General features: G+C 48.1%; 2 protein-coding genes across 6 annotated transcripts; one reads left to right on the top strand and one right to left on the bottom strand.

Moving 5' to 3' along the window:
- Positions 1-434: 434 nt before the first annotated feature.
- mapk8ip3 (mitogen-activated protein kinase 8 interacting protein 3) lies at positions 435-20,205 on the top strand. Of its 4 annotated transcripts, none has more exons than XM_076136979.1 (31): positions 435-1,414; positions 5,224-5,344; positions 5,822-5,892; positions 6,164-6,255; positions 7,381-7,435; positions 8,347-8,578; positions 8,677-8,779; positions 8,930-9,048; positions 9,957-9,968; positions 11,605-11,662; positions 11,821-11,973; positions 12,136-12,193; positions 12,369-12,520; positions 12,618-12,674; positions 12,823-12,993; positions 13,601-13,727; positions 14,038-14,088; positions 14,751-14,840; positions 15,204-15,359; positions 15,540-15,705; positions 15,806-16,003; positions 16,092-16,275; positions 16,419-16,538; positions 16,650-16,730; positions 16,829-16,896; positions 17,296-17,444; positions 17,530-17,701; positions 17,793-17,906; positions 19,028-19,192; positions 19,309-19,455; positions 19,557-20,205. In XM_076136979.1, exons 1-31 carry the CDS (start codon positions 1,109-1,111, stop codon positions 19,682-19,684), a joined length of 3,876 nt encoding a protein of 1,291 aa, XP_075993094.1. In that variant the 5' UTR covers positions 435-1,108; the 3' UTR covers positions 19,685-20,205. The 4 variants fall into 4 exon arrangements, with proteins under 4 accessions (XP_075993094.1, XP_075993093.1, XP_075993095.1 ...); XM_076136978.1 differs by having other exon boundaries at positions 17,293-17,444; XM_076136980.1 differs by lacking the exon at positions 9,957-9,968 and having other exon boundaries at positions 17,293-17,444.
- Positions 20,206-21,394: 1,189 nt separating this feature from the next.
- On the bottom strand, positions 21,395-23,838 carry nme3 (NME/NM23 nucleoside diphosphate kinase 3). 2 transcript variants are annotated; one of them, XM_076137000.1, is made up of 6 exons: positions 23,657-23,748; positions 22,755-23,072; positions 22,356-22,486; positions 22,138-22,239; positions 21,901-22,013; positions 21,395-21,786 (listed from the first exon to the last, which is right to left on the bottom strand). In XM_076137000.1, exons 2-6 carry the CDS (start codon positions 22,834-22,836, stop codon positions 21,669-21,671), a joined length of 546 nt encoding a protein of 181 aa, XP_075993115.1. In that variant the 5' UTR covers positions 22,837-23,072; positions 23,657-23,748; the 3' UTR covers positions 21,395-21,668. The 2 variants fall into 2 exon arrangements, with proteins under 2 accessions (XP_075993115.1, XP_075993116.1); XM_076137001.1 differs by lacking the exon at positions 22,755-23,072 and having other exon boundaries at positions 23,657-23,838.
- Positions 23,839-25,381: the final 1,543 nt, after the last annotated feature.

Here is a 25,381-nt window from a genome sequence, read left to right as displayed (position 1 = left end):
TTCATGTTGAATAAGAAGGACCTTGATACATAGATAATGTTTTATGGATCAAAAGAGTGAAATATGAAGCGCAGACAAGGCCAAGAGCTTAAATCAGACCCAAAAAAAAGCACAATTCTACACCGAAATGTAGCTTATAAGAACCTCCTCAACATATCCACTAAAGGAGCTTGAACTGAAGTATCTATAGCACGATAGGGGGAGCACGTATGAAACACAACTATTGGTTAAAATATATCTCTCTACCTGGGGATCAGTTACTCATAATTCAACAATTTAAGAATAACAAAAGCTCGTGTCGTAGCGAAGCGTCTGTAGTTTTATTTTGAAAGCTACAGCCTGTAAGTTCCGGTACCACTCCTATGTTTTTCTGCTGACCTGACTTTTTTTTTCAATGCAGACAGCGTGACGTCACCTAGTGTGTGTCAGCTGGCTCCTCCATCGCAGGGAGAGCCTCTCCCATAGGGAGACATCACCATCACCCGGGCCTGGCAGCAGCATCGGCAGCCCGCTGGAAGGGAAGGAGGGACGGTGATGGAAGAAACGCTGTCATAGCGACTGATCGAGGGGCGTTAGGTTATTTATTCACTTATTTATTCATATTTATTCGCCCCGCCAGTAATGGCTGGGGTCCATGGCTGCGGCTGCTGAGAGGCAGGTGCAACATCATCGACGAGGGGAGGGGGAGTTTGGTTTCTCGATATGGGCTCAGCGAGGCCCGATCCACAGGCTGGACCGCTCTGCATACACCGCTGCCGGGATCAGATGCTCTCATCGCGGGGTGAGCGGTAGGTGGGCCGCGTCCGGAGGCGAGCCAACGCGGATGGTGGTGGTAGAGGAGGAGGGGCCCTCTTTACATCAACATATATGATAGAGACGATTTCCAGGACCGAGCTCAAGGTTATGCGCCCACTTTACAACAGATGTGTGCTGCTGCAGTACGGCACTGACTGATCCGGTTCCTTCATTAGAGAAACGACTGGTTGCATGTCCCCCCGGTCCCGCTGAGGCACCGTGACAGCGGTGACAGTCGCTTTACAGGCCCCAAAAAACTGTTTCAACCGCAGCCTCCTCATCTGGGAAAGACGAACCACCTCCAGCTGCCAGGATGATGGAGCTGCAGATAGACGAGGTGGTGTACCAGGACGACTACGGCTCCGGCTCCGTGATGTCGGAGCGGGTGTCGGGCCTGGCCAACAGCATCTACCGGGAGTTCGAGCGGTTGATCCGCAGCTACGACGAGGAGGTGGTGAAGGAGCTGATGCCGCTGGTGGTGAACGTGCTGGAGAACCTGGACGCGGTGCTGACGGAGAACCAGGAGCACGAAGTGGAGGTGGAGCTGCTGAAGGAGGACAACGAGCAGCTCATCACCCAGTATGAGCGGGAGAAAGCGCTGCGCAAGCAGGCAGAGGAGGTGAGTAAACTCTCCCACCCTCCCCGGCCCCGGCTGGGCCTCCGTCCCCCACCAGCCCACCCTCAATCCCGCTACCTTCCATGCGGTCACGGTGAAGTGAAGCGCCGGCACACCGCGGCTGGAGCGTGACTCATCTGTTCTGCTCATTTGGCTCCATTCCTGATTAATCACTGTTGATCATGGTCGAAATCTGTCACGTTACCTTGTGCCTTACTCAAGTTTAATCTTCTTTAATTGATCATTTATAACTTCTACGTAAGAATAATTGAATTAGACATTAAATTTAAACCTAATTGTAAACGTGCTGATGGTTAATGTTTATGTGCTACAGGTGCAATCGCGCCAGGTTGTTGACAAGCTTACAATGTACTGTTTTTATTTTACATAGATAGGAGAGTAAAGAAATCATTTACTGTGAAGTGTAAATAGAAAAGAATGCCTCAAACTTGACTTATGAAGAGGAAATCAGACGTGACAAATGTGTACAAGGTGGACTATGCAAATACTCTTCTAATATCTGCTAAGGTTGAGTGCTACTACTACTGCTACTCTTGGAACTATTACTAAACCTATAAACACACCTGATGTAACAGCTTTACTGTTACAAGTGCTACACAGTTACTACCTCTAATACTATTACCACCAGGAGTGAGACAACAGTACTAATAAGAAATACAGCAAAAGTACGCAAACTGTATATGTGCAGCTGTTCCAAGTGTTCTCCATACGATACAAATCCACAACAACAACAATCAAAGTGGTATTACAAAAGAATAATATAGAGCAAAATGTAATTAAGAGTGCAGTTACAATGCAAAAAATAAATCAACACAGTACAACACAACACACACAACTTACACTTTGTATATCTTTGTTGTACTCAAAGCAACAACAGAAGCAGGAGTCTCATATGCAAATACCAAGCACACATTATGCAAACATAGAGTAAGAACATGGAGGCGGTGAGGCGGTGATGACGGGACAAAGCTGCAAAGCCGTAGAGCAGAGGAAGGAAGAAACCAAGGCTACGACAGAAAACACAACCAGAACAACCAGAAGAGCAAAAGTGGATATCAATATGGAGCTATTACATTACCAGGCAAACTCCACCTCCAGCAAGTCCTTTCTGCCCCCTCTCATCTGTCTGTCTGTCTGTCTGTCACAGCCTCATAAAGGGAACGTCGGCGTCCTCCCCCCTCAGCTTAGACGTGCCTCAGTCTCCTTCATCACTCACTTTGCTTCGTCTCCGGCTCCTATCCTCTATTCACATTGTGGAGCTTTACCTTTACGTTTACCTTTACCTTTACGTAATAAGGCTTGATAGCGTTGTGCAGCATGAGTGTAAACAGGCCAGTCTAACAGTTAACAGCAGCTTTAATGCTAGGATACCAACAGGTTTATTATGGTGGAACATGCAAAAAAGGAGGTGTGTGTGTGTGTGTGTGTGAATGCTGCATCAGATGTGTGTCATAGCAGCTGATCTGGTGTTTGAGCATTTAGCTGTAAAGCTCAATAGCTACAATGATTACAATCCAAAGCACATTTTGTTGTGTGTCCAGATCAATATGAAACATCCACAGTTGATTTGAGCTTTATTTTCTGTGCGGGCACAGTTTGACGCAGAGTTGCTGCTGAACAGATAACTGAAGGAGTTGGCAGTGAAGTGCCTTGCTCAGTGGTTTTTCAGGAGCGTGAAGGTTTATTGGTGCAGATATTGGTTTTGTTTCTGTATGGATTATTATTTCTGGAGCGGTTGATACCACGCAGATGCTCAATTTGAATGCAACAAATAAACAGAGAGAGAGATACTTTGGGTTTGAGCGTCAGAGGGGCGTAGTGGGGGATGGGGTGGAGAGACATGGGAGATCAATAGTACACTCAGCACACAGAGAGAGAGAGAGCCTGGCAGTGTAACCCGATTTGTGCTTATGATTAGTCAGGAGGCAGACATGTTTTGGGGTGAAGAGAGGGAAAGAGACAGGAGAGGTTTGGAAAGGAAGGGAGGATGAATAAGTAGAATAGGAGGGAGATGAAGGCTTGACGAGAGAGAAGAGGAGAGAGTGAGAGAATCTCTGAGCTGCAGGAAAACAATAACACACCCTTTCTCGCGAGACAATGAGAGCAACAAGCAAGAAAAGGGCAGCTCAGATTACAAGGTTATCAGGCTCAACCTCACGGTAAACAAAGCACACATCTCCCAGTCTGCTCACAACCGCCGTTTGCTAGGATTTCAGGAATACAGTGAAGTTTACAACATTCAGAATTTGGATAATAAAGCGTTGACATTATTTTGATGACTCAGTCTAGGGGCGCGTTTATCGACATGTGGTGAAGTACATGACAAAAATAGAGGAAACTGTTACCACACTGCAGTCAAATACACTTAGCCGCTCTTTCTCAGTGAGGCACATTAAGATCAAATCAGGTTACCTCATGAATTATTCACACAGAACACAATAAACACAATATTCCAACCCATTAATCTATAAACTGTGTCACATTACCAGCGGCATTCATCGAATTTTCCTCATCGCAAGCTACCAGGATCGCCATAAACATAGCCGCTCACACACACACACTTCTTAAAGCTGCATTCAAAAGAAAACTCTCAGGAGACGGGATAGTTTCAGCCGAGCAGTGAATGCGTACAGGGTGCGTTTAAAGGGCGTCACAGTAGGACACAGGCCCGGGCTCAGGGGACGGACAGGGTTAGGTATCATTTTGTCGAGCTGCGGTCGGCTGATCTGCATTTACCTGGACTGGATAGCAGGATGAAGGATTTAGTGTTTACCTCAGGATGAGCAATTAGCAGAAAACACAATGTTGTTTCCTTTAGAACACACAATCTCAATTACAAAGACTCACGAAAAACAACAAATGCTGGTTGTTAAACACGGCGGTTAATAACGAATTGACAAACCTATAATGCCTATAATCCAGAGTGAATTTTTTTGTACTCTGCATTCCCAGTAACATCAATCAACCACAAAGTCACATCTTTTTTTTGCGGAAGCCAGAGTTCAGTAAAATGCAACCAAATTCAAATCATTTCTCTTCCACCTGATCCCAGCTTGTCATGTAACAGTATCACACATACACACACACACACACACACACACACCAATGTCAAAGCTACAATGGAGCTGGGTGGAGGCTCACGAACATCACACCCGGCATGTGCAGAGCTGAGGGTCAGGGCAGCGTTTGCCTCCAGCAGATTCAGAGGATTACAGTAATTCGACAGTTGCACTAAGACCCGCTGCTCTGAGAAAAGGCCGTCATTGTGAGCAGCTTTATGTAAAACAGCTCAAAGTAGTAATGGGGAAAGGAAGTAGGCAAGAGGAAATACTCTCTCGCTAAACTTTGTGTTTATATCCAAACAGCCTCAGTGTTTGATGGATCTGACAACATCACAGCTGTGTTATGTGAAAGCTGCCAGACAGACAGTGGTTTGCCAGATACAGAAGCTGCTGGGAATCACTTCAAAGACACGTTAAGACAGAGAAGAAAAGAATATCTAATACAGCAACATTATAAGTTTGCAGTGTAATTAATTTAAGAGAGAGGTGAGAGGTGACGTCTGGTGTTAAGAGGTCCTGAAAGATGTCTTGAATCTCAAACTGAATTCTCTGCAGCTGTGATCCAGGCCAGACAGAGCATGTAAAGAATGTATCTGGCCTCCAGCATGATTTTGAGAGTTTGTGACCTTACTTTCCATATTTCTTCCACAAATCCACTCATCCTTATGAAGATATTACATAAGTGTGAAACTGTACAAACCTAATTTTGTCTGATGTGTCTTCTATCAGAAATTCATTGAATTTGAGGATGCGTTGGAAGCTGAGAAGAAGGACCTGCAGGTACAGGTGGAGTTTCTGGAGCTGCAGGGGAAGCAGCTGGAGCTCAAGACGAAGAACTACTCCGACCAGAGTGAGTGCACATCCACCCTGACTGCACACTGTACATTATATCAGCACACGCAACACTGTGCCGTTAGCAAACAGGATACTTCAGCACTTATTCAAATAAACTGAACAGCTGTAAACTTTCCATAAAGCTGAAGAGTTCAGTTCCACTTTTGTGCTTTGGGGAACATGGAAAGGGAAGTCCACACACACACACACACACACACACACACACACACAGCATGTGATGTGTGTTCACTGTGCTGCCAGTACCTCAGGAGTGCCGACACTCAACACTGCGTGGCACAGTACTGCTAATTGTCAAAGATGGCAACCAAGAGCCTGTAAAACATAAAACATGTGCTGAAGAGTGAACACCAACATATATACACTAAGCACACGTACATCACTTCAACTATATGAGACCCACCTGCTTTCTAACTGTTAAACTGTGTGTGTGTGTGTGTGTGTGTGTGTGTGTGTGTGTGTGTGTGTGTGTCAGTCACTCGGCTGGAGGAGCGAGAGTCAGACATGAAGAAAGAGTACAACGCTCTGCACCAGCGCCACACTGAGGTGAGGACCTGAGTGGGGACAATCTACAGACTCTTTAAAGTCCCCAGTGTTCTTCATACAGAGGACAAACGTCCAGGACACAGTCTTCTGTCTCTTCTGCACCTCTCCTGGCCATAATTGGTCCAAAGAGGAGTCATCACCCTGTTGGACATGTGTATCTATATGTGTGAAGTATACTGGGGTCTTTAATGTCCAAGATCTCTCACTTTCTGACTGTGACGCAGCTTAAATGGTGCTACACCTTCTCCTTTATTCCATTCTCTGACCACAGATGATTCAGACGTACGTGGAGCACATAGAACGTTCCAAGATGCAGCAGGCGGGGAGCAACAGCCAATCAGAAGGCCAAGGCGGCGGACGAACGTGCGTACCTGTTTGCACGTTGTGTTGTTGTGCGTGTGAAGAGCGACGTGTGTGTGTGTGTGTGTGTGTGTGTGTGTCTTGGACTCATTCATCATGCTGTCGCAGATGTTCAATGTTTTGGTGTCTTTCCACGTTCCTAAACACTCGTTGTGGATTCATTATGATGAAGATGAAGATGAGAGGCCGAGACGCTGACTCTGTCTCAGCAGGTTTACAATGAAAATATAGATATGAAGACATTATTGTAATATTTATAACAATACATAGAATACAAATGACTTCATTAGAGCAAACACACCTGTACAGAAAGAAAATGTACTTTGTTAGAACTACTTTTTATATATTTCCATATAGAACAGAGCAAACAACAGATCCGATCAGGACACACAGTTATATTATTGTAATGTTATATAATGCAACACAATAGAATACAATAGGAAAGATGAACCTGTTTGCACCGTATGTTCGCGTGTGTGCGTGTGTGTGTGTGTGTGTGTGTGTGAGGGTAGTTTCATGTGCCATGGCATGTTGCTGTCTCTTGTCTTTCTCTAATCTGTCTGTCTGTCCGTCTGTCTGTCTGTCTGTCTGTCTGTCTGTCCTGCTGGCTTGCTCTCTGTGCTGCTGTTTTGCACAGTCAACGCCACTCATGGAGGAAAAGGTAATTGCCACTCCACCCCAAATCTGCCCCCCCTCAACCCCCCACCCGCCCTTCCTCACGTATTCCCGTCGCTCGGTTAATAACTGGGGAAATACTGAAACGAATCGGCCGATGATTTGACAAAAGAAGGGATGTTTAAAGCTCGTATGGATCCATACCCTCCAGTTTGCTCCATCTACCTTCTCCTCTCTCTCTCCGTTTCTGCTTTATCGTTCCCCCGTTTTGCTTTGTTGCATTTTCCAGTTGAATATTCTTTGAAATACCAAGCGAGGACACACTCTCCTCTGCTCTGGGTCAATGTGCGATCCCATATTTGTGAATGTGACTGAGTGGTTGCTTGTCTGTGTCCACGTCGGTGCTCCTGTTGCATGCTGGGAAAGGGATCCAGCCTGTACCCCCACCAGGAGGGAATTTCTTAAGTGGATAAAATGATTGAATCCCGTCTCTCTCTGTGTTTGTGTCTCCAGCAGCAAAGCGGAGCGCCCACCGTCACTGAGCCTGTACCCCAGCGGCGAGGGAATGGTATGTGGGGGTCTGGGGGGGGCTAGGATGATGCCCGGGAAAGACATCTGGCAGGTCAGCGAGCTCGGCCCAGTCGCCCTTCAGCTCCGCCTCTCAGGTGGGACAGATTAGACCTGTCCTCCTCCTCGACCACCGGGAGGAGGGGCCTGGCTCACCGCCGCCCATTCTGCTAGCCACACCCACTAGTTGTGACTTTAATGACAACTTACCTGTGGGTCACGGCTTGTTTTGTGTTTCAGCTGTGAAATAACACGTGGAGCATTGATCAAACAGCACATTTGAGTCAAGTTGGATTCAATTTGTAACGATTTATCCCAAATATTTAGACTTAGAGACGTCATTTTGCGACACATTATGGAAGCTGGGAGAGGATGTCATCATAATAACCATAATGTCATATAAATTTAAGAAGATAGCCCTGTGGTTAGACTCTGTAGGCATATAAAGGGATTTAGGGGATAGAAGTGCTGCTTAGATTACATCGTTTGTTGCACTTTGGATTTTGATTAATCAACAAGAATCTCATTTGGAGGCCTGATGTTCATTGTTGCCACCGGAGGATTTTTGTGGTTGATTTCTTTGCCACAGGGTCAATTAGCTCATTATTTCTAAGTAAATATAGAGGAAAGTGTGACAAAGCAGATTCACCACTGAAACGTACCTGCAGTCTCTTGAGATTGTGATTCTGTGTTGCCTCCTCTCTCAGCGTCCACATCCGCTTTAGAAAGATGAACGGGGTTAAAGGTCAGAGCCACATGTGACCACCAGAGAGACGCCTCATTTGTTCCCTTTGTTGTGTTTTGTTAACCCTTTTCTCAGAAACTAGTTTATAATCAGTTTCTTCTGCCTTGGCTGTGCCGCTCACATGTCCCTGTCTGTCTCCTCCTCCTCCAACGCTGTGCGACACCAAGGAGGACGGCTCGGAATCCGACTCCGTGGCCGCCACGCCCAGCAGCGCGGGAAGCAAGTCCAACACGCCCACCTCCTCCGTCCCCTCCGCCACCGTCACCCCCATCAACGAGGGATTCCCCCCGCACGCCGAATTTGACGCCATGCGCGCCGGGAACCGCAGGAAAGGCGCCAAGCGTCTCAGTCGGAACATGGAGGTGCAGGTATCCCAGGAAACCAGGAACGTCAGCATCGGTGAGATGATGTCACTAAATACTTAACTGATGATTGACAGGGTTTGACTCCTTGTTTGAGATTTGGTTGATGTGTGTGTGTGTTTCCCGTTGATCCAGGTATGGGAAGCAGCGATGAGTGGTCCGAGTTTCAGGATATCATTGATTCTACTCCCGAGCTGGACATGTGTGTGGACCCCCGTGTGTATGGAGGAGGAAACAGGTACACACACACACACACATACACAAACTGATACAGTATTGACATCCAGTGAAAACCTGAGACCTCCAAAGTACAAAATCGGCCTCATTACCTTAAATAATGGTAAAGTTTACATTACATATTTTGTATTTAACCCTTGATCTGTTTCAGCCCCTCGCAGGGAATCGTGAACGCGGCCTTTGGGATCAACACAGACTCGCTCTACCACGAGATCAAAGACGCCAAGTCGGACATCATCGGCGATGTGGACGCCGGAGCCGAGCTTCTGGGTAAGAGCGTGACCTGCCTTGACCTCCAGCGGGCCAGAAGGGAATCAGGCTCATATACAGTTAACCATGAAATGATTGTAAACACAGAGAAGAGCTCAGGTGACTCTCTGCCTCTCTTTTGGTCAATATGAACACTCTGAGGCGATTATATCAAAGCAGTCATCATCAATATTGACCCAAAGGGCAGGAAGTGGGAGCGGACGCATGTTGGCTTTAGGCAACGCCGGCGCGTTTGCATGAGCTCCACGTGGTGAGGCTGTGGGAACCTTGCATGGCTGCGGCTGGAACACACACACTAACACACACACACACACACACACACACACACACACACACACACACACACACACAAACCCCTCTCCATCCCCCTGCTCCCCGCTTCACTGCACAGAAACAACACGAAAAAACACACACACACCCACACACACACACACGCATCCCGCCAGTGACCCATCCATGCACTGTTTATCCTTTGTTTTTATGGTGGATTTGTAGGTGTGTGTGTGTGTGTGTGTGTGTGTGTGTGTGTGTTTCCTGTGTGTGTGAGTGGGTTTGGGTCGCACTTTAGTGTTGATAAACTTAAATAAATTCATCTCGTTGCCTTAGATTTGTCCCCAGCTTGATTTAGTTCATGTTTTCTTTTTGCTATACAGCCCAGAGCTTTGTTGTTATTCTCCATAGCAACAGTATTACACCTTATTTCTCTCACTCGTATCCTATAGAATGTGTGTGTGTGTGTGTGTGTGTGTGTGTCTGAGTGTCTGTGTGTCTGTGTGTGTGTTTTGTGTTCCTGGGTTGTTGTTTTTTTCTAGGAGGCAGAGCCTTTGCCCCATGATTTGTTCATCTGTTTAACCTCTCATCCGTTTCCCTTCTCCCCCTTTATGTGCTTCTGCTGATGACACCCATAGGCGAGTTCTCAGGTGTGTATCTGACGCATCGGTTGGTATTGTTTTGTTTTTCAAACCTTGATTGTGGTTTTGATGACAAACACAGTATCCACACACATGAAGCTTCTTATTCTGTAGCCTAACTCATTCACACTGAGCTAATGATGACTCATCTATATTTACAAGCTGATTCTGTAACTTTGTTGACGTTTATTATGACTGTGATTACTGAAAGTCGATCAAGTCGCTGTCAGTGTTTCGGTTTCCCTCCTCTGATCTCCGGCTGCGGTCGCTCCAAATGTCAGATGGCTTCACTGATGAGGCTCTTACTCTTCTTCTTCTTCTTCTTCTGCATGTGTGGACTTAAAGCACAATTTCCTCCTTCCTGCAGTGATGTAGAGGACGAATCTACCGTCTCCTTTTCTGTCTTCCTCGCCTTGTTTTTAGTGCTAAATGAGCTTATCACCATCCACTGTAAAGGTAACGGGCGACTCCACCACCTGACTGCATGAAAGTGGCTTTAAGAGGAACCAACCCGTTCACCTGCCTGTCCTTGAGCCCCTTGAGTCACAAAAATGAAAAGCCTGAGATCTTCTATGCAAATTTAAAAAATCCAGATGAAATAGAAGAGATCTAAATCTAACAAACATCAGTCGTTGTCATGGTTACGCAGTTCCTTATCCTCTCTAACTCTCCGACACTCCTGCCATTCTCCTCCTCTTCTTCCTCTCTGATCCTTGTCTCTCCATCCTTCCTTCCTTCTCCCCTCCCTCCGCCCTCCTTCTTCTTCTTCTTCTTCTTCACTTCCGCTTCCAGTCCGTGATGATTTCTTCGGTAAGGCGTCTCTTGCCTTCAGCTTCCCTCACCCTTGCCAGCTGCACTCGCTCGTTTTGTCACATCCCTCTGATTTCTTCTCTCCGTCCATTTTGTGTTCGGCTGTGGGTTTACGTTTCGTGCCCTCTCAGCTTTCCAAATGATTCCTTTGAAAACGTGTTGAAAACTCCACTTTGGGCCAGGGGTGGTGGCACTTTAGGGGTTAAACAGACCCAGAGAGTGTATTCAAGTCGAAAAACGAGATTTCAAACTTTTGCCGTGTTGCCAAATCCAACAAACTCCCATCAGTTCAACACAAAAGCTTTGTTTGCTTCTGTTTCATTCCAATGAGACGTGTGTGTGTGTGTGTGTGTGTGTGTGATCATTCTGCCCGACTCGTCACTTTAGAAGGCATCGATACTAATCAGCCTGAAACAGAAACTCCTGAGAACAGATCACCACCTTTGACACGGTGGAGTTTTCCCTCCATTTGCTCCAAACCTTTTCCACTCCATACCTGCTGTGTAACAAACCCCTCGCTCTATGTGTTGTCCGACCTTTGATCACAGCTTGTGTGTGTGTGTGCTTTGCTTATTGTGCACTGTGCTTGCTGATGCCGTATGAAAACACTCTAGTCACGTCTGACAGTAATGGAAAATGGGTGGAAAATGAGGTCGGCGGGGTCAAAGTGCATGCAGTGACGCAGCTGTGAGGCTTTTTGAAGAATCCGTAAAGTGGATTTTGATTTAATAAAGCAGTCTCTATGTGTAGCCATGGATTGATGTGATTGGTTGTTAGATATGTTACACAGTGAAGGTGATGATGGCTGATATGTGAGTGTATGTGGCTGTTTCAGGGATGGGAAAGGAGGTGGAGAACCTGCTGACAGAAAACAAACAGCTCCTAGAGACCAAGTAAGGGACACACACAGGCCGAGTGTGTGTGTGTGTGTGTGTGTGTGTGTATAGACATTCCTCTGCTTAACAATATCCAATAAGGGAAGTCGTTGTGGATCAGATGTTTTGCAGCGACCGAACCAGTACGTTTTCCTCTTCCTCCTCTTTCTCACCAGAAATGCTCTCAACATAGTGAAAAACGACCTCATAGCCAAAGTGGACGAGCTGTCGGGCGAGCAGGAGGTGCTGAGGGAGGAGCTGGAGGCGCTGAGACAGTCCAAGAACAAAATGGACGCCAAAGTGAAAGAGCTGGAGGAAGAGCTCAAGAGGTACAAACAAAACAGAGACGGGATGAACCGTTATAAAGTAACATCCTGTTCATACACTGATGGCTTTTTACTCCTCCATCCTTCCTAAATACCATTTATATGACGATGTAATGTTCACTTCTGGGTTGAACCTGTTGGTTGATGTCCTGGCTTGTTCCGCAGGTTGAGGGCCGAGGCTCTCGGAGCGTCTCGGGACTCCAAGGACGAAGGAGCAGACGACGTGAGTAAAATCCCGTCTGGTTCGCTCGGTTTCTTTCACACGGACCCAGATTATTATGGGATGTATGACCTTTGTAGTTTAGTTGTGCATACGTGTATTTGTGAGTTAGGCTTCAGATTGTTCCACTCCTAGATCCTCTGTGATCTTTTCAAGATGGCGCTTCTATGTTCTCCAGTTTTCCTCACCCATGCAAGACGGCGACATGACAATGACCCAGAGGCGACGCTTCACCCGGGTGGAGATGGCCCGGGTGCTGATGGAGAGGAACCAGTACAAGGAGAGGCTGATGGAGCTGCAGGAGGCCGTGCGGTGGACAGAGATGATCAGGTAGACGGAGGAGGAGAACTGGAGGATCTGAAATCTGTTTTATCGTCACCCTGCCTGAACCTTTTCCCCCCTCTCTCGCCCTCTGCTCTCTGCTCAGGGCCTCACGGGAGAGTCCTGCAATCCAAGAGAAGAAGAAGTCAACCATATGGCAGTTGTGAGATTCTGCTTTTATTCAATCTGTACAAGTAGAAGTAGAAACCCGCTGATTGAACCGTACACTTCGGCATTCTATTGTTCAGAGGCCATCAAAGCTCTCCATCTCTCTCCCTCTCTCTCTCTCCCTCTCTCTCTCTCTCTATCAGCTTCGCCCGCCTCTTCAGCTCATCGTCCAGTCCGCCTCCCGTCAAGCGGCCGTACTACAGCGTCAACATCCATTACAAGTCTCCCTCGCCGGCCGGGTTCCCCCAGAGACGCAGCCACACCATGTGTCAGATCTCCACCTCCAACCGAACGCTGGAGTTCTTCCCTGAAGAGTGAGCCGCCTCTCTCTCCCTCTCTGTCTCTCCCTTCCTCTCTCTCTCTCTCTCTCTCTCTGGTCTGACTGCATTGCTGGTGGCTCGCTTGCTAATGCAGAGACAGTGTGAAGGCCTCTCACGGGTTCTCCCATATTAAACACACAGATGTTCCCTTGTTGTGCCTCAGTCGTGGGCTTGTTCAGTCTAAGCGATGGCGGTGACACATGTGACGACCTGCAGCATGACGACCTGCCAAGAAGAATCCAAATAAGGAGAACACACTTCACTCATTGTTCTGCCGTCCTGCTTCTGACAGTCTGAAGACCTCCTGCTGGGCTTTAACGCTGAACCTCTCACATCTTGCTTCTCTTGTCACTTTAGCATCATAGGTAGCATTGCTTGGCTCCGGCTGGCACTGGATTAAAGTTTAATTTCCTCAACACATTGCTTTCTTTCTCCTACTCTTCTTCCTCTTCATCTCTCTCAGGCTCCTTGCTGCTGGCTGGCCAGGCTGCTAACGCTTTGCTCTCTCTCTCTCTCTCTCTTTCTCTTCCTTTCCACTTCTTTCTCCCTCCCTCCCGTTTGCTTCCAGACTGGCCAGTAACGGTGTTGCGTCTCTCCTCAGCGACTCGGCGCTGTCGGCCCGCCGAGAGCAGCGGCGTGAGCAGTACAGGCAGGTGCGAGAGCACATGCGGCGCGATGACGGCATCATGCAGGCGTGTGGCTGGAGTGTGCCGTCTCGCCTCAAACAGGTATACACACACACACACACACACACACATCCCAAGTACACACGCAGCCCACATGGTGAGAGAACCCTTCAGCTCACAGTTCTCCAGATTTAGGACATAATCAAACTTTTGAATTTGGCTGGAAATCACATGCTGGAGTTTATCAATACTGTAACCTGAGTGGAACACCTGCATGCTCCATTAAGAGAAGCACCAAGCGCTCAGTGTGCAGTTGCATGAAAGTGTAGCTGAACGTTTGGCGCTGCAGCTTGAACACCAGAGGAGAAAGAGATGTTGGCAGGCAGGTGGCTCTAACTCTGGTCTCCCACAGACTGCTGGTCAGACGGACAGCACTCAGGACGGCCCGCTGAAGAGACAACAGGCAAGTGAGACCCACAGTGTGCACCTTAGCGGCTAACGTGGCCTTTAACCCCCATTTAAAGCCCCGTTAGGTAGCAGTCAAAGCTCACCCCAGCAAATGCAAACTCAATGCAAAGTCCGTTTGCATGTAACTCAAAGGGGATTTTATTTTTAGGCCGGAAATGATTCCCTCAAACGAGCACACACACACCCACACACACACACACACACACATATTATAACTGCATCTGCCAGTAATACTGTAACAAACCCCTGTCTTTGTTGAACTGACTGCAGATGATTTCCTCTCCCTCTGTCACTGTGAATGCAAGCATTTAACCTTTGACCTCTGTCTGTCTCAACCTGCCCTGCTTTGATGGTTGGTGTCATCACCTCATTGATTTGAGTATTTCTTTTGTATTTAGAGGGGAAAATCCATTCAAAGTCTCTTCAATAACTAAACAAATTGCAGTGTTTGCTATGTAACCAATGTTCAATAGACACTGATGACATAATCCAAAAGAAAGATCATAGTTTAGTCTCAAAATAAGACCTTGAATGTATTTAACATCATAAATGATCAGTGGGATTTTCCTTTAATGGCTGCTGTTGACAGATGTATACGTATAATAATTCAACACGCTGCTTGTGTATCCTCACGCTGTGATCCATCTCTGCCTTTAGCCCCCCAACGAAAAAGATGACAACCGTATGAAGAACGTTCCTGTTCCGGTGTACTGTCGCCCCCTGGTGGAGAAAGACCCGAACCGGAAGGTGAGGAATACTGTCGACATGAGTTTACAAAAACACTGATTTGAATGGTGAAATACACTTTTTAAGTTCATTTATACGGTTTACATCAAGCCTGTTGTCATTATGAGTTTAATCGAACAATATTTTGTGAAATAACAAAACCTCACAAGGTTAAATCTGCCTTTTGGAATCCACATTGAAGACTACATGCGTTTTCCCATTCACATCAATTGTTTCCTTCTCTGTCTGAGGCTTTTTGGCGCTGCCCCTAGTGGCTACACGATGAACTGCACCTTAAAGCACCTTCACACCGATCAGCTGTCAGAAATTGTCTTATATCTCAAGCAAACTGTGATAATCTTGTGTGTGTGTGTGTGTGTGTAGTTGTGGTGTGCAGCGGGTGTGAACCTGACAGGATGGAGGGCCTGTAGTCAGGAGTCGTTACCTGTCAAAGCATTGTCCAACAGCAGCGACCCCCTGCACACTGAGGAGGACGGAGGAGACAAGAAGAGCAACCACAGCTCCCCGGAGAAGAGGAAGGTAAAGAAACAACGACACACAACGACACACAGCTGTAACTGCACGGATCCATGATATATGACATACATCACTGTGGTTGTGTAAGATGAGTGTGTGATCAGAAGCGTGTCCATGGACTTTAGAACACATCAGCACCAGAAATCTTGATTGAACTTTCCCCTCGTGTGTCTCCTCACCCAGTCAAAGGAGCTTCAGGAAACCGACACCATGAGCAGCCGAGTGTGGATCCTCACCAGCACACACTCGGCAAGCAAGGTGGTCATCATCGACGCCAACCAGCCGGGCTCGCTGGTCGACCAGTTCAACGTCTGTAACGCCCACGTGCTCTGCATCTCCAGCGTGCCGGGTGAGATGGACGCAGCGTCACTCATCTGCTGTCCGATGAAGCTGCAGCCTGATTCATGTGTTCATGAGTGTAGCTGTGTGTGTTTGTGTGTCCTACATAGCCGCCAGTGAGAGCGACTACCCAGCAGGAGAGATCGTGCTGGATCCAGGTGATGGCAGCGCAGGAGGAGGTGAGGATGATGGCGGCATGGAGGGCATGTTGGCAGGTATCACCCTCGTGGGCTGCGCCACCAACTGCAGCGTGTCTCGCAGTAACTGCTCCTCACGCACCGACACGCCCATACTGGACAAAGGACAAGGTAAAACACACACACACCTATACTAACACACACACACACACACAACAACCCTATCAGTCGTGTTGTTTTAATGGCGTTCTGTTCTTAGCCCCCGCCGCTCCCGTGATGAATGGAAAGATTCATACTGCACAGTCTGCAGAGGAAGCCACAGAGGCCACCGAGGTTCCCGAGCCGGCAGCCAACCACGCAGAGGCTCGGTCGGGCCCCCCGGGACCCTTCACCGAGCACGTCTTCACAGATCCCCAGCCTCGCCCCCCGGACACCAGCGACAGGCAGGACGCAGAGCTTTGAAACATGCAGTGAAGACAATATGAGCACTTTGACAATGGGGAAATGACTTCTAGGCGTCTGTAGTGTCGTATTGTAGTGTTCTTTATGACGCTTTTGACCGTGATTGTGTTTTCTGTCCTCACAGAGGCTTGGGACATTCCAAAGATGAGACATCTCTGCCTCGAGACACAGAGGAGGGAGGTGAAGAGGCCAAGAACTACACCAGTGTGGCCCCGACCATGTGGCTGGGGGCCCAGAATGGATGGTGAGACGCTCGCCTGAAGTCCTCACAGCGCCAATAGAGACATGTTGTGGTCTGGCTCTGTGTGTGTACATGTGTGTGTGCAGTTTGTTTACTCCTGGCTGTTCCCTCCAGGCTCTACGTCCACTCGGCAGTGGGAAACTGGAAGAAGTGTCTCCACTCCATCAAGCTGAAGGACTCAGTGCTCAGTCTGGTGTAAGTCAGCCATAACGGCGTGTGTGTGTGTGTGTGTGTGTGTAGATTCTTTGCGCTCAGGCTTTCAGAACAGCTCTCCGTCTACTTTCTCATTGCAGGCACGTGAAAGGCCGTGTGCTGGTCGCCCTCGCCGACGGAACCCTCGCCATATTCCACAGATCTGAGGGTATTTGACCTTTTGAACTCTTTCAAGCAGCAACAACACTGAGAAAACACAGCATTGATCTTAGTTTGGCCTTCATCGGTCTCGGTTGTCTTAAGAGGGGCGAAACTCCACACGCCAGAGGGAAGCATGTCATGTTTCCATGTGATCCTTGTGACTGTAATCACAGTCACGAGGTTGTCTTTTTTTGTCAATAGCCGTGATTGTGTAGTCCACTGACACACACACACACACACACACACACACACACACACACACACACACACACACACACACACAGATCAGTAATACAATTAGTTTTGTCAACATGAATGTAAACAGCAACAAACAAAGTAGGAAGTGTTGTCGCTGGTGAATTATTAAAAGCTTTCCATGGTTTCCTGTGTGTGTTTCTGTCAGCAGACGGCCAGTGGGATCTGTCCAACTACCACCTAATGGATCTAGGTCGCCCGCATCACTCCATCCGCTGCATGGCGGTCGTCCACGACAAAGTGTGGTGCGGCTACAAGAACAAGATCCACGTCATCCAGCCTAAGAGCATGCAGATCGAGGTGGCTGCTTCCTCCTGGCGCTGAACTTCATAATACGTTCATTAGAGTGTGAACCGGTTCTGATGTACTCGTGTCCACGTTGCAGAAGTCCTTCGACGCCCACCCCCGCAGGGAGAGCCAGGTGCGGCAGCTCGCGTGGATCGGCGACGGCGTCTGGGTGTCCATCCGGTTAGACTCCACCCTGCGTCTTTACCACGCGCTCACACACCAGCACCTCCAGGATGTGGACATCGAGCCGTACGTCAGTAAGATGCTGGGTAAGAGTTCTGCTTCCTCCCTCGCTGTCGTGTTGTGCCCTGATCAACCATGAGATGTATGTCACTCACAAACAATCGCCGTCGTTCTCAGGCACCGGCAAGCTGGGCTTCTCCTTCGTCCGGATCACGGCGCTTCTGATCGGTGGAAATCGTCTTTGGGTGGGGACGGGGAACGGCGTGATCATCTCCATCCCACTGACAGAGAGTGAGTCTGTGTTGCATTTACACATGTAGCTCTGCACCGACACACAGGCACTGAGGTCTCTGGACACAGGAGGTCAGGGACCAACCGAACCCTTTAAGGTGTCCTCCTCATCTACTAGAGCCCAAGAAATGTTTCCCCAATCAGGAAGCTATCGGGAAGCTCCAGTAGGGGGAGCTACACGCACCACGGCCGAGACGAGAACAGTAAGAGTGGTTAGACATGAGGTTGAAGCTCCAGCTCAGGCAGGACAGGTCACATGCTGGGGCTCTTTGAAAGTCTTGCAGGTATAAACAGAGGCGGTATTATGAGTATAAGAGGAGAGAAGAAGGTCTTGGGTTCAAATCCCGCGCCAGCCGTGGTTCTTTCCGTCTATGTTCTCCCCGCATCCGTGTGGGTCTTCTCCCCCCAACGGAAAACTTTTGTTGCTCCTGCCATTGCCCTTCAGCAAGGCACTCGGCTGTAGACTTGACTAATAGTTAAGATGGGTCAAATGCAGAGGTTCGCTGGGTTCGCTGTTAGGAGAGGGTGCTCTCTCTCTCACACACACACACACACACACACAGACTGAAGCACTATTTGTCCTCCTCTTTACCCCCCTTCAATTTTCCATCCTTTTCCATTTTCACTTTGTCCTTCTTCCTTCCTCCCTTCACACCTTCACTAGTTTCACCTCCTTTACAAACAATCTTGGTGTTTACTTTATACTGTCACTGTACTCTTTCTCCTCCTCATCGTCCTCCTCCTCCTCCTGTCCTCCTCCTCCTCTTACTCCTCCTCCTCATCCACTAGCGGTGGTTCTTCACCGGGGACAGCTCCTGGGTCTGAGGGGTAAGTGGGAGCGCTTGGTTACTCAGTCCTCTTGTATCTGAACGTCTAGCTGAAGGCGTCCAGGACCTTCCTAGAAATTCTGCTTCATACTGGAAATGCACATTCCATTTTTGGTTGCTCTGCATGCTCTTCATCATCATTTCACACTGTGATATAATGAAAAGGCCATCACAACTCTGCTGCATGCTGTTTATTTGTTTTTGCCATCTTATATTTGTGTGTGTGTGTGTTTTCCCTGGTTGGTTGTTTTTTTTACGGTACTGTTAATCTCTCCTCGCCTCCTCTGTCCTCAGCCAATAAGGTGTCTCCTACATCCTCCGGGGGTGTGATCCACGTGTACGGCGACGACTGCTCAGAGAAGAGCACCGGCAGCTTCATCCCTTACTGCTCCATGGCTCAGGCGCAGCTCTGTTTCCATGGACACCGCGACGCCGTCAAGTTCTTTGTCTCCGTACCAGGTTGGTTCATGTAGCTGGTCAAATTCAAACTGTAGCGTATTTTGTTTCCTCTCAGCTTTAGCAGGATGGTACACACACCTTTCATGCTCCAGACTCTGACCGGTCTTTTGTGACAGGAAATGTCCTGGCCACCTTAAACGGCAGCGTGCTGGACAGTCCCTCAGAGGGACAGGGCTCCACAGCGCCCGCAGAGACCGAAGCCCTGAGTGTTCAAAATGTCTTGGTGCTGAGCGGGGGAGAGGGCTACATCGACTTCCGCATAGGTGAGGAAGCAGCAATGCACCCACACACACACACACACACACACACATTCACTCAGCAGTGTGGCGAGGAGCTCTAACCCTAACCCGTCTTTGCTCCTCAGGGGATGGCGAGGACGACGAGACGGAGGAGGGAGAGAACACCGCTGGCGCTCCGCAGATGAAACCCGCCCTGTGCAAAGCTGAGCGGAGCCACATCATCGTGTGGCAGGTGTCTTACATACCCGAGTGACACCCGGGTCTTGCTTTTATGCCCCGCCCCTCTCCTCCCTGACGGTCTCCAGCCACCCCCCCCCCGCCCCCAAACCTTGTATTTATTCCTGGTCTTGTAAAAGTTCCCCCTCAGCTCCAAAGTGACCCTTCAACCTCCGTACCTTCCCTTGTAACTATTCTATCTCCTCCTTTCCCATCACCTTGTAACTACATTAACCCCTTGTAAGTACCCCTCTCTCTCTCTGATCTAGTAATCTATAGCCTGTCATCCTGTCTCAGTCCGGGCTTTGTAACTATCTCCATAAGCCTTGTTACCCAGCCTCATAAACTACCTCCTTCCTCTGTATCGCCCTTATATTCGCCCTCTAAGCACACTGTATCTCCTCCTCCTCCTATATTGACCTCAATTTTCCTGCATCGGCCCCTCACCTCCTCCTCCTCCTCCTCCTCCTCCTCTTCTTCCTTCATCTAGTTTTTGTCCTCGTGGAAACTTCTACCGCGTAGCCCCGAGCAACCCAAACCCACCAAAAAAATTAAAAAGCGATGTGAATGACAACACTGATTTGTATCCCAGTCTTAATTCTGATTGACTTGGCCGCAGCCTCTGAGCTGTAACTCTAGGTTCTAATACGGGGCTTTAATCACAGATCCACCTGGTTACTATAAGCTGGTGGCAGAGCACACAGAGAGCCTGAGGATCAGTGGACGGTGGATTGTTTGGGTTTGAGAGACGAGTCAACGTGAAGCAGACGGAACTGAGGGAAAGGAAGGCCCGGGAATATTTAACTTCACTTCCGACCCCCTGGCGATTCCGGTCGATCTGAGGCGAGGGAATATGTAGTCAGTGGGCTGAAAATAAGGGCGGAGTCCTGAAGGAGCTGATTGGCTCGTGTCACGTCGTTCCTGTTGATGGGACAGTTCAGTGTGAGGTGGTGTGTTGTCACTATGGCACCGGTGTACAGGAACACTGTCAATCTCAGCTCACCCCCCTTTGTTCAGTATGGAACTCATGCATTGATCTGTGTGTGAATTAAATATTAAACATATTTGTGTGCTGAAACAGTCTCTCTCTCTGTGTGTGTGTGTGTGTGTGTGTGTGTGTGTGTCAATAACATCAAACATTTATGAAAAATCATCAGATTTATTGTTTTTGACAGTTGGACAAAAGGTTATTGCTTCATCTGCGAGCTGCAAAGAACAGCCGCAAATGTCATTCAGTGCAGTTTGCCGTCGGATTGCATTCAGAACTTAGTACAACTACAAGCAGGAGTGTGTGTGTGTGTGTGTGTGTGTGTGTGTGTGTGTGTGTGTGTGTGTGTGTGTATGTGTGCCTGGCAAGCTGTTGGCCTCAGTTAAGCCTCGCATTTCAAACTAATAGCCACTACATGCGAATGGTCCCATGTGTGACGATGAGCGCTGTACGCTGGGAGGCAGACAGAGAGGGGATCGTTTGGAGGTTTACACACATTCTGATTTGCCATCCTTTAAGTTCCCCTGTAGACAGAAGGAGCACCACTGTGGGTGTTTAGATACAGATGCTCTAAAAATGACTTAGGGGAAAAGCAAACAAAGAAATCCCTGTATTAAATCTATATATCACTTAAAACAGAAAGGCTTCAGGCTGGCTTTAAAATGCAGTAAAGTACTTTGACATTCCCTGATGAGCATCTCAAGTAAACAAGGCGCTTTATTGCTCCAAATTCAAGCTTATGGCTGATTTCATTGGCGACTATATGAGCGAGGTTGCAGGGAACTAAAGACACTAAAGCTTTATGGTCAGGTTATGACTCACTGGGAGCACTTTGGTTCATGAACACAAGCCACCTCCAGCAGACACGGAGTTGGCGGCTGAACATCAACAGAACATGAGTGAGATAAGCAGCGAGGCCACGACGTCACCTCGTCTCCTTAGAGGCTACCTGCTGATAAAGGCAGAGAAGCCTTCTGAGGTCAGATCTCTGAGCTGGGGTGGCGTGTGTGTGTGTGTGTGTGTGTGCGCAGCGTCACTCGTAGATCCAGGGGCTGCTGTTGTCCTCCCAGCAGTGAAGCTCGTTCTCCTGGAACCACAGCGAGATCTCCCTCTGGGCGCTCTCCACCGAGTCGCTGCCGTGGATCACGTTCCTGCGGCGCCAAACCGCAAACACGTTCAGCAGAAGCTTATTCATACTGAGTCTAAGTGTGTAGTTAGTAGTTGGAGAGATTGTGACATTGTTTAGTCCCGTGTAGTGAACGTACCTGCCCACTTCCACACAGAAGTCTCCTCTGATGGTCCCGGGCAGTGAGTCAGCAGGGTTGGTCTCTCCTAACATCTTACGTGAGGTGGTGACCACATCCAGACCCTGCCACACCTGAACACACACACACACACACACACACAGGAGCACAAGAGTTTGACCTGAGAACCCTTAACAAACCACACGGCCCTGCGACTGAACCAAAGCCTGTCAGACCGTGCATGCGTGGGAATCTCACCATCGCCACCACCGGTCCAGAGCTCATGTAGCTGATCAGCCGTGTGAAGAAGGGTTTACTCCTCAAGGCCCAGTAGTGTTGCCTGAGAAGGTCCTCAGAAGCCTGACGTGCACGGTGGGACACACACACACACACACACACACATACAGGATATAACATATTTAAAACATATGGTCTTCTTCAGGTCGTAAGCAGGAAGCTGTGTGACGTCCGTGTACCTGTACGAGTTTCAGACCCACTAGTTTGAAGCCCTTCTTCTCAAAGCGCCGCATGATCTCTGCCACCAGTCGCCGCTGGACACCGTCCGGCTTCACGGCGATGAAGGTGCGCTCGTTGATGCCTGTCCAGCCTGGACCCGCCGGGCAGGACGCAGAGACAAAGGCCAAGGGGCGAGAAATCAGGTCATGAAGTCAAGTCTGCCAAGGCTGAACATTCCTTTACCATAACATAAACATGCAGTCTCACTTACAGACAAGCATTCTAGTGTTTAGTCCTCTCCCCCTGTTAGGAAGCCTTCACACACACACACACACACACACACACAGCCCTGAACCCTGAGCTCCGGCAGCACCATCACCACCATCAAACTAAATCATGACAGTCTGGGTGCGTCTCACCACATTCTTCAATCCGGGCGTGTTTTGCCACCAATTCTTCAAGTCCAGACAGCCCTTTGTGTGACCTTTTCCTCGGGCCCATTTCTGAACCCCTGCGGCCCTGTCACACACTGGCACCAGCAGCAGCTTAACACAGGAGCTATTAATAGAGGTTCCCAATCCTGGTCCAGGTCCAGGTCCAGCACCACACACTGAGTGTTTCTTCTCTCCCTGCTGGACCTATCAGGTGTGTTTAGTCCAATCATGATCCGGGTTCACATTAAGTGCTGATTAAGTGAATACACTTGATCCAGCTGATCAGGTGAGGACAGGTGGACACTGTGCAGAGATAATGAAGGACTAAGATTGAGATCCACTGGATTAGACTAAAGATGGTTGCCGCTGACAACGCTTTATGCGGTGTCATTGATGAATCAAACTCTGTCCCAGCCCGCACATATTAGACAGAACTGACGCTGTTGTGTGTGAAAAGCAATGTCACGTTTGATCCATCCTCAGAAAGCTCGCCAGTGATAGGGATTAACGGGTAACCGTGTTACCTGGTGAACAGGAAGAGCGTCGCTTTGCTAAATGCTCCTGTTGGTTGCGATTTTTTTTTTTTTTTTTTTGTAAAATAAGGTAACGCGAGGGCAACAAAATTATCTTTTCCAGGTTTATATTATTTTAATTAAGAAAACGGACATAGCTCTTTTTATTCGCTCATTTAAAGTTTAGGCTGAAGTCCCACACGGACACTCGTTCTTATGGAAAATCGGCGTAACCGGCATATGTCACCGCCGCCACGGAGCAAAGCTTCTTCTGCTGCTCCCAAAATGGACATTCAGAGCACATTACCGAGTGTAGGGATTCATCTAAAGTGATGAGACTGATTCATGAATGAAACTAGCAGACAAGACACCAACCTGACTGGAAAACCTGCGCAAACACAGCGAGAAACAGGCAGATCATGGTCGCATCAGTTGAGCCGAGGACGCGAGCTCCTGGAAGATGGGAGAGGTGGGCGGATCGATCCAAATATCGACAGTGTCGATACCAAGTCGGTATCGGTATCGGATCGATACTAGCCTGGTGAGATCGATTCTTTACTTTAAGGTCCGCTCGTTTGCGATGCTGCGGTTTGGGCGGAGAGGAAACAGCCAGGTCGCCGCTCCTGTGTCAGCGCAGAGCAGGCACCCTTCGCTCCCCCTCCCCCCTCTTGTGTTTAGGTGTTGCGCCGTCACGTAAGTCACGTCACGTGACTTAGACGCGCTAAGCAAACAATGAAGTTGCCGGCTCAGAGCCACTGCCACCAGCTCTGCCGAAACTACCTCAAGCTCGTCTGGAGGGGCTGCTTCATCCCCACCTGCAGCAAAAGGTGGGCTATGGAAAGAATTTGATTCTAAAGTCCTAGCCTCTCAGCAGCATCGGACAACTGGCACTGATGCCCAAATTGAGATGCGCAGGTACGCTGAGGAAAGGTCAATTCCTCGGGATCAGGATCCACTACTTTGGTGGAAAAACAACGAACAAACATTCCCCTCTCTGAGCAAACTGGCCAAAACATACCTGTCAGTGGTTGCGACATCAGTGCCAGCTCAGAGGATTTTTTCAAAAGCAGGGCAGTTAGTGAGTCACAAACGAAGTGCATTAAAAGCAAAAAATGTTAATATGATACTGTTCTTGAACCAAAACCTGTAACCAAAACGTTTTTGGTTTCCGTTCTGCACAGACTAACTAAAGGCTTTGGGGGTTGTTAAGTTGTTTACATATTGTTTATATTTTCAGTTGTTTTTGTTGTTGGGAATTTTTAATTTAATTTTTGTATTATAGTTTACAGTTAACAGTACTTGTTTGTTTCAATTTGTTTACTGGTTTGTGTGCACTTTTTATTTAAGATTTTTCTGAAAATTATTTTATAATAAAGCATTTTCTATTTAATTATAAACTTTGTCCTAATTCTGTTCTGGGTTTCAACTATTTAATGATAAAAGAGGAAACATCACAAAAAAACACTTACGGTCATGAAAATTAATTGAGATTTAGCAATTCAATGACGCATCCACCTTATTTAGAGAAAAGTATCGGTATCGGCGATACTGGCCCGTATTTACTTGGTATCGGATCGATACCAAAATATGCAGTATCGCACATCACTACCTGGAAGACTGGAGAGGAGGAGGGAGAAGGGCGCGCGCGAGGGTTCGCCTTAGAGCGCCGTCACGTGACGTCAATTGAAAGTTCAGGACACGCAACTCCTACGCTAAAAGTGTAAACATTCCGTATTGGCTATAGACTACTGCACTGCACCCGCGATTGTGAAATATCGGGTGGGGAAATAATGACGCGGCATTTAAAGATATAAGGGAGTTTCTTGAATATAACAGAACAAAGCCTTTACAGTGCCGTCAAGAATATTGTTGTGTGTAAAAATACGTTTTAGAGTATATGTGCTGGTCTTCAATCAGCACTGCTTGTGTGCATAGTTACATGTTTTGCAAGTCAAAATCTTCTTCATTTGCCTGTCGGTCTAAGTTCCAATCCAGAGGCACATCTTGGCTCTTTGTAGTGATTCCTTAACAGTGCGTTGCATTAGTATTTTAAGAATTTGTGCTGCCCCGACATGTTTTGAAAGTCAGGTCTTGGCAAAG

Source organism: Genypterus blacodes, unplaced genomic scaffold, assembly GCF_046128005.1.
Source record: "Genypterus blacodes isolate CSIRO-AG114 ecotype Tasmania unplaced genomic scaffold, CSIRO-AGI_Gbla_v1 ptg000291l_1, whole genome shotgun sequence".
Taxonomy (NCBI): Eukaryota; Metazoa; Chordata; class Actinopteri; order Ophidiiformes; family Ophidiidae; genus Genypterus; species Genypterus blacodes.
Note: the sequence above shows the minus strand (reverse complement) of the source record. Positions and strands in the feature narration are given on the sequence as shown.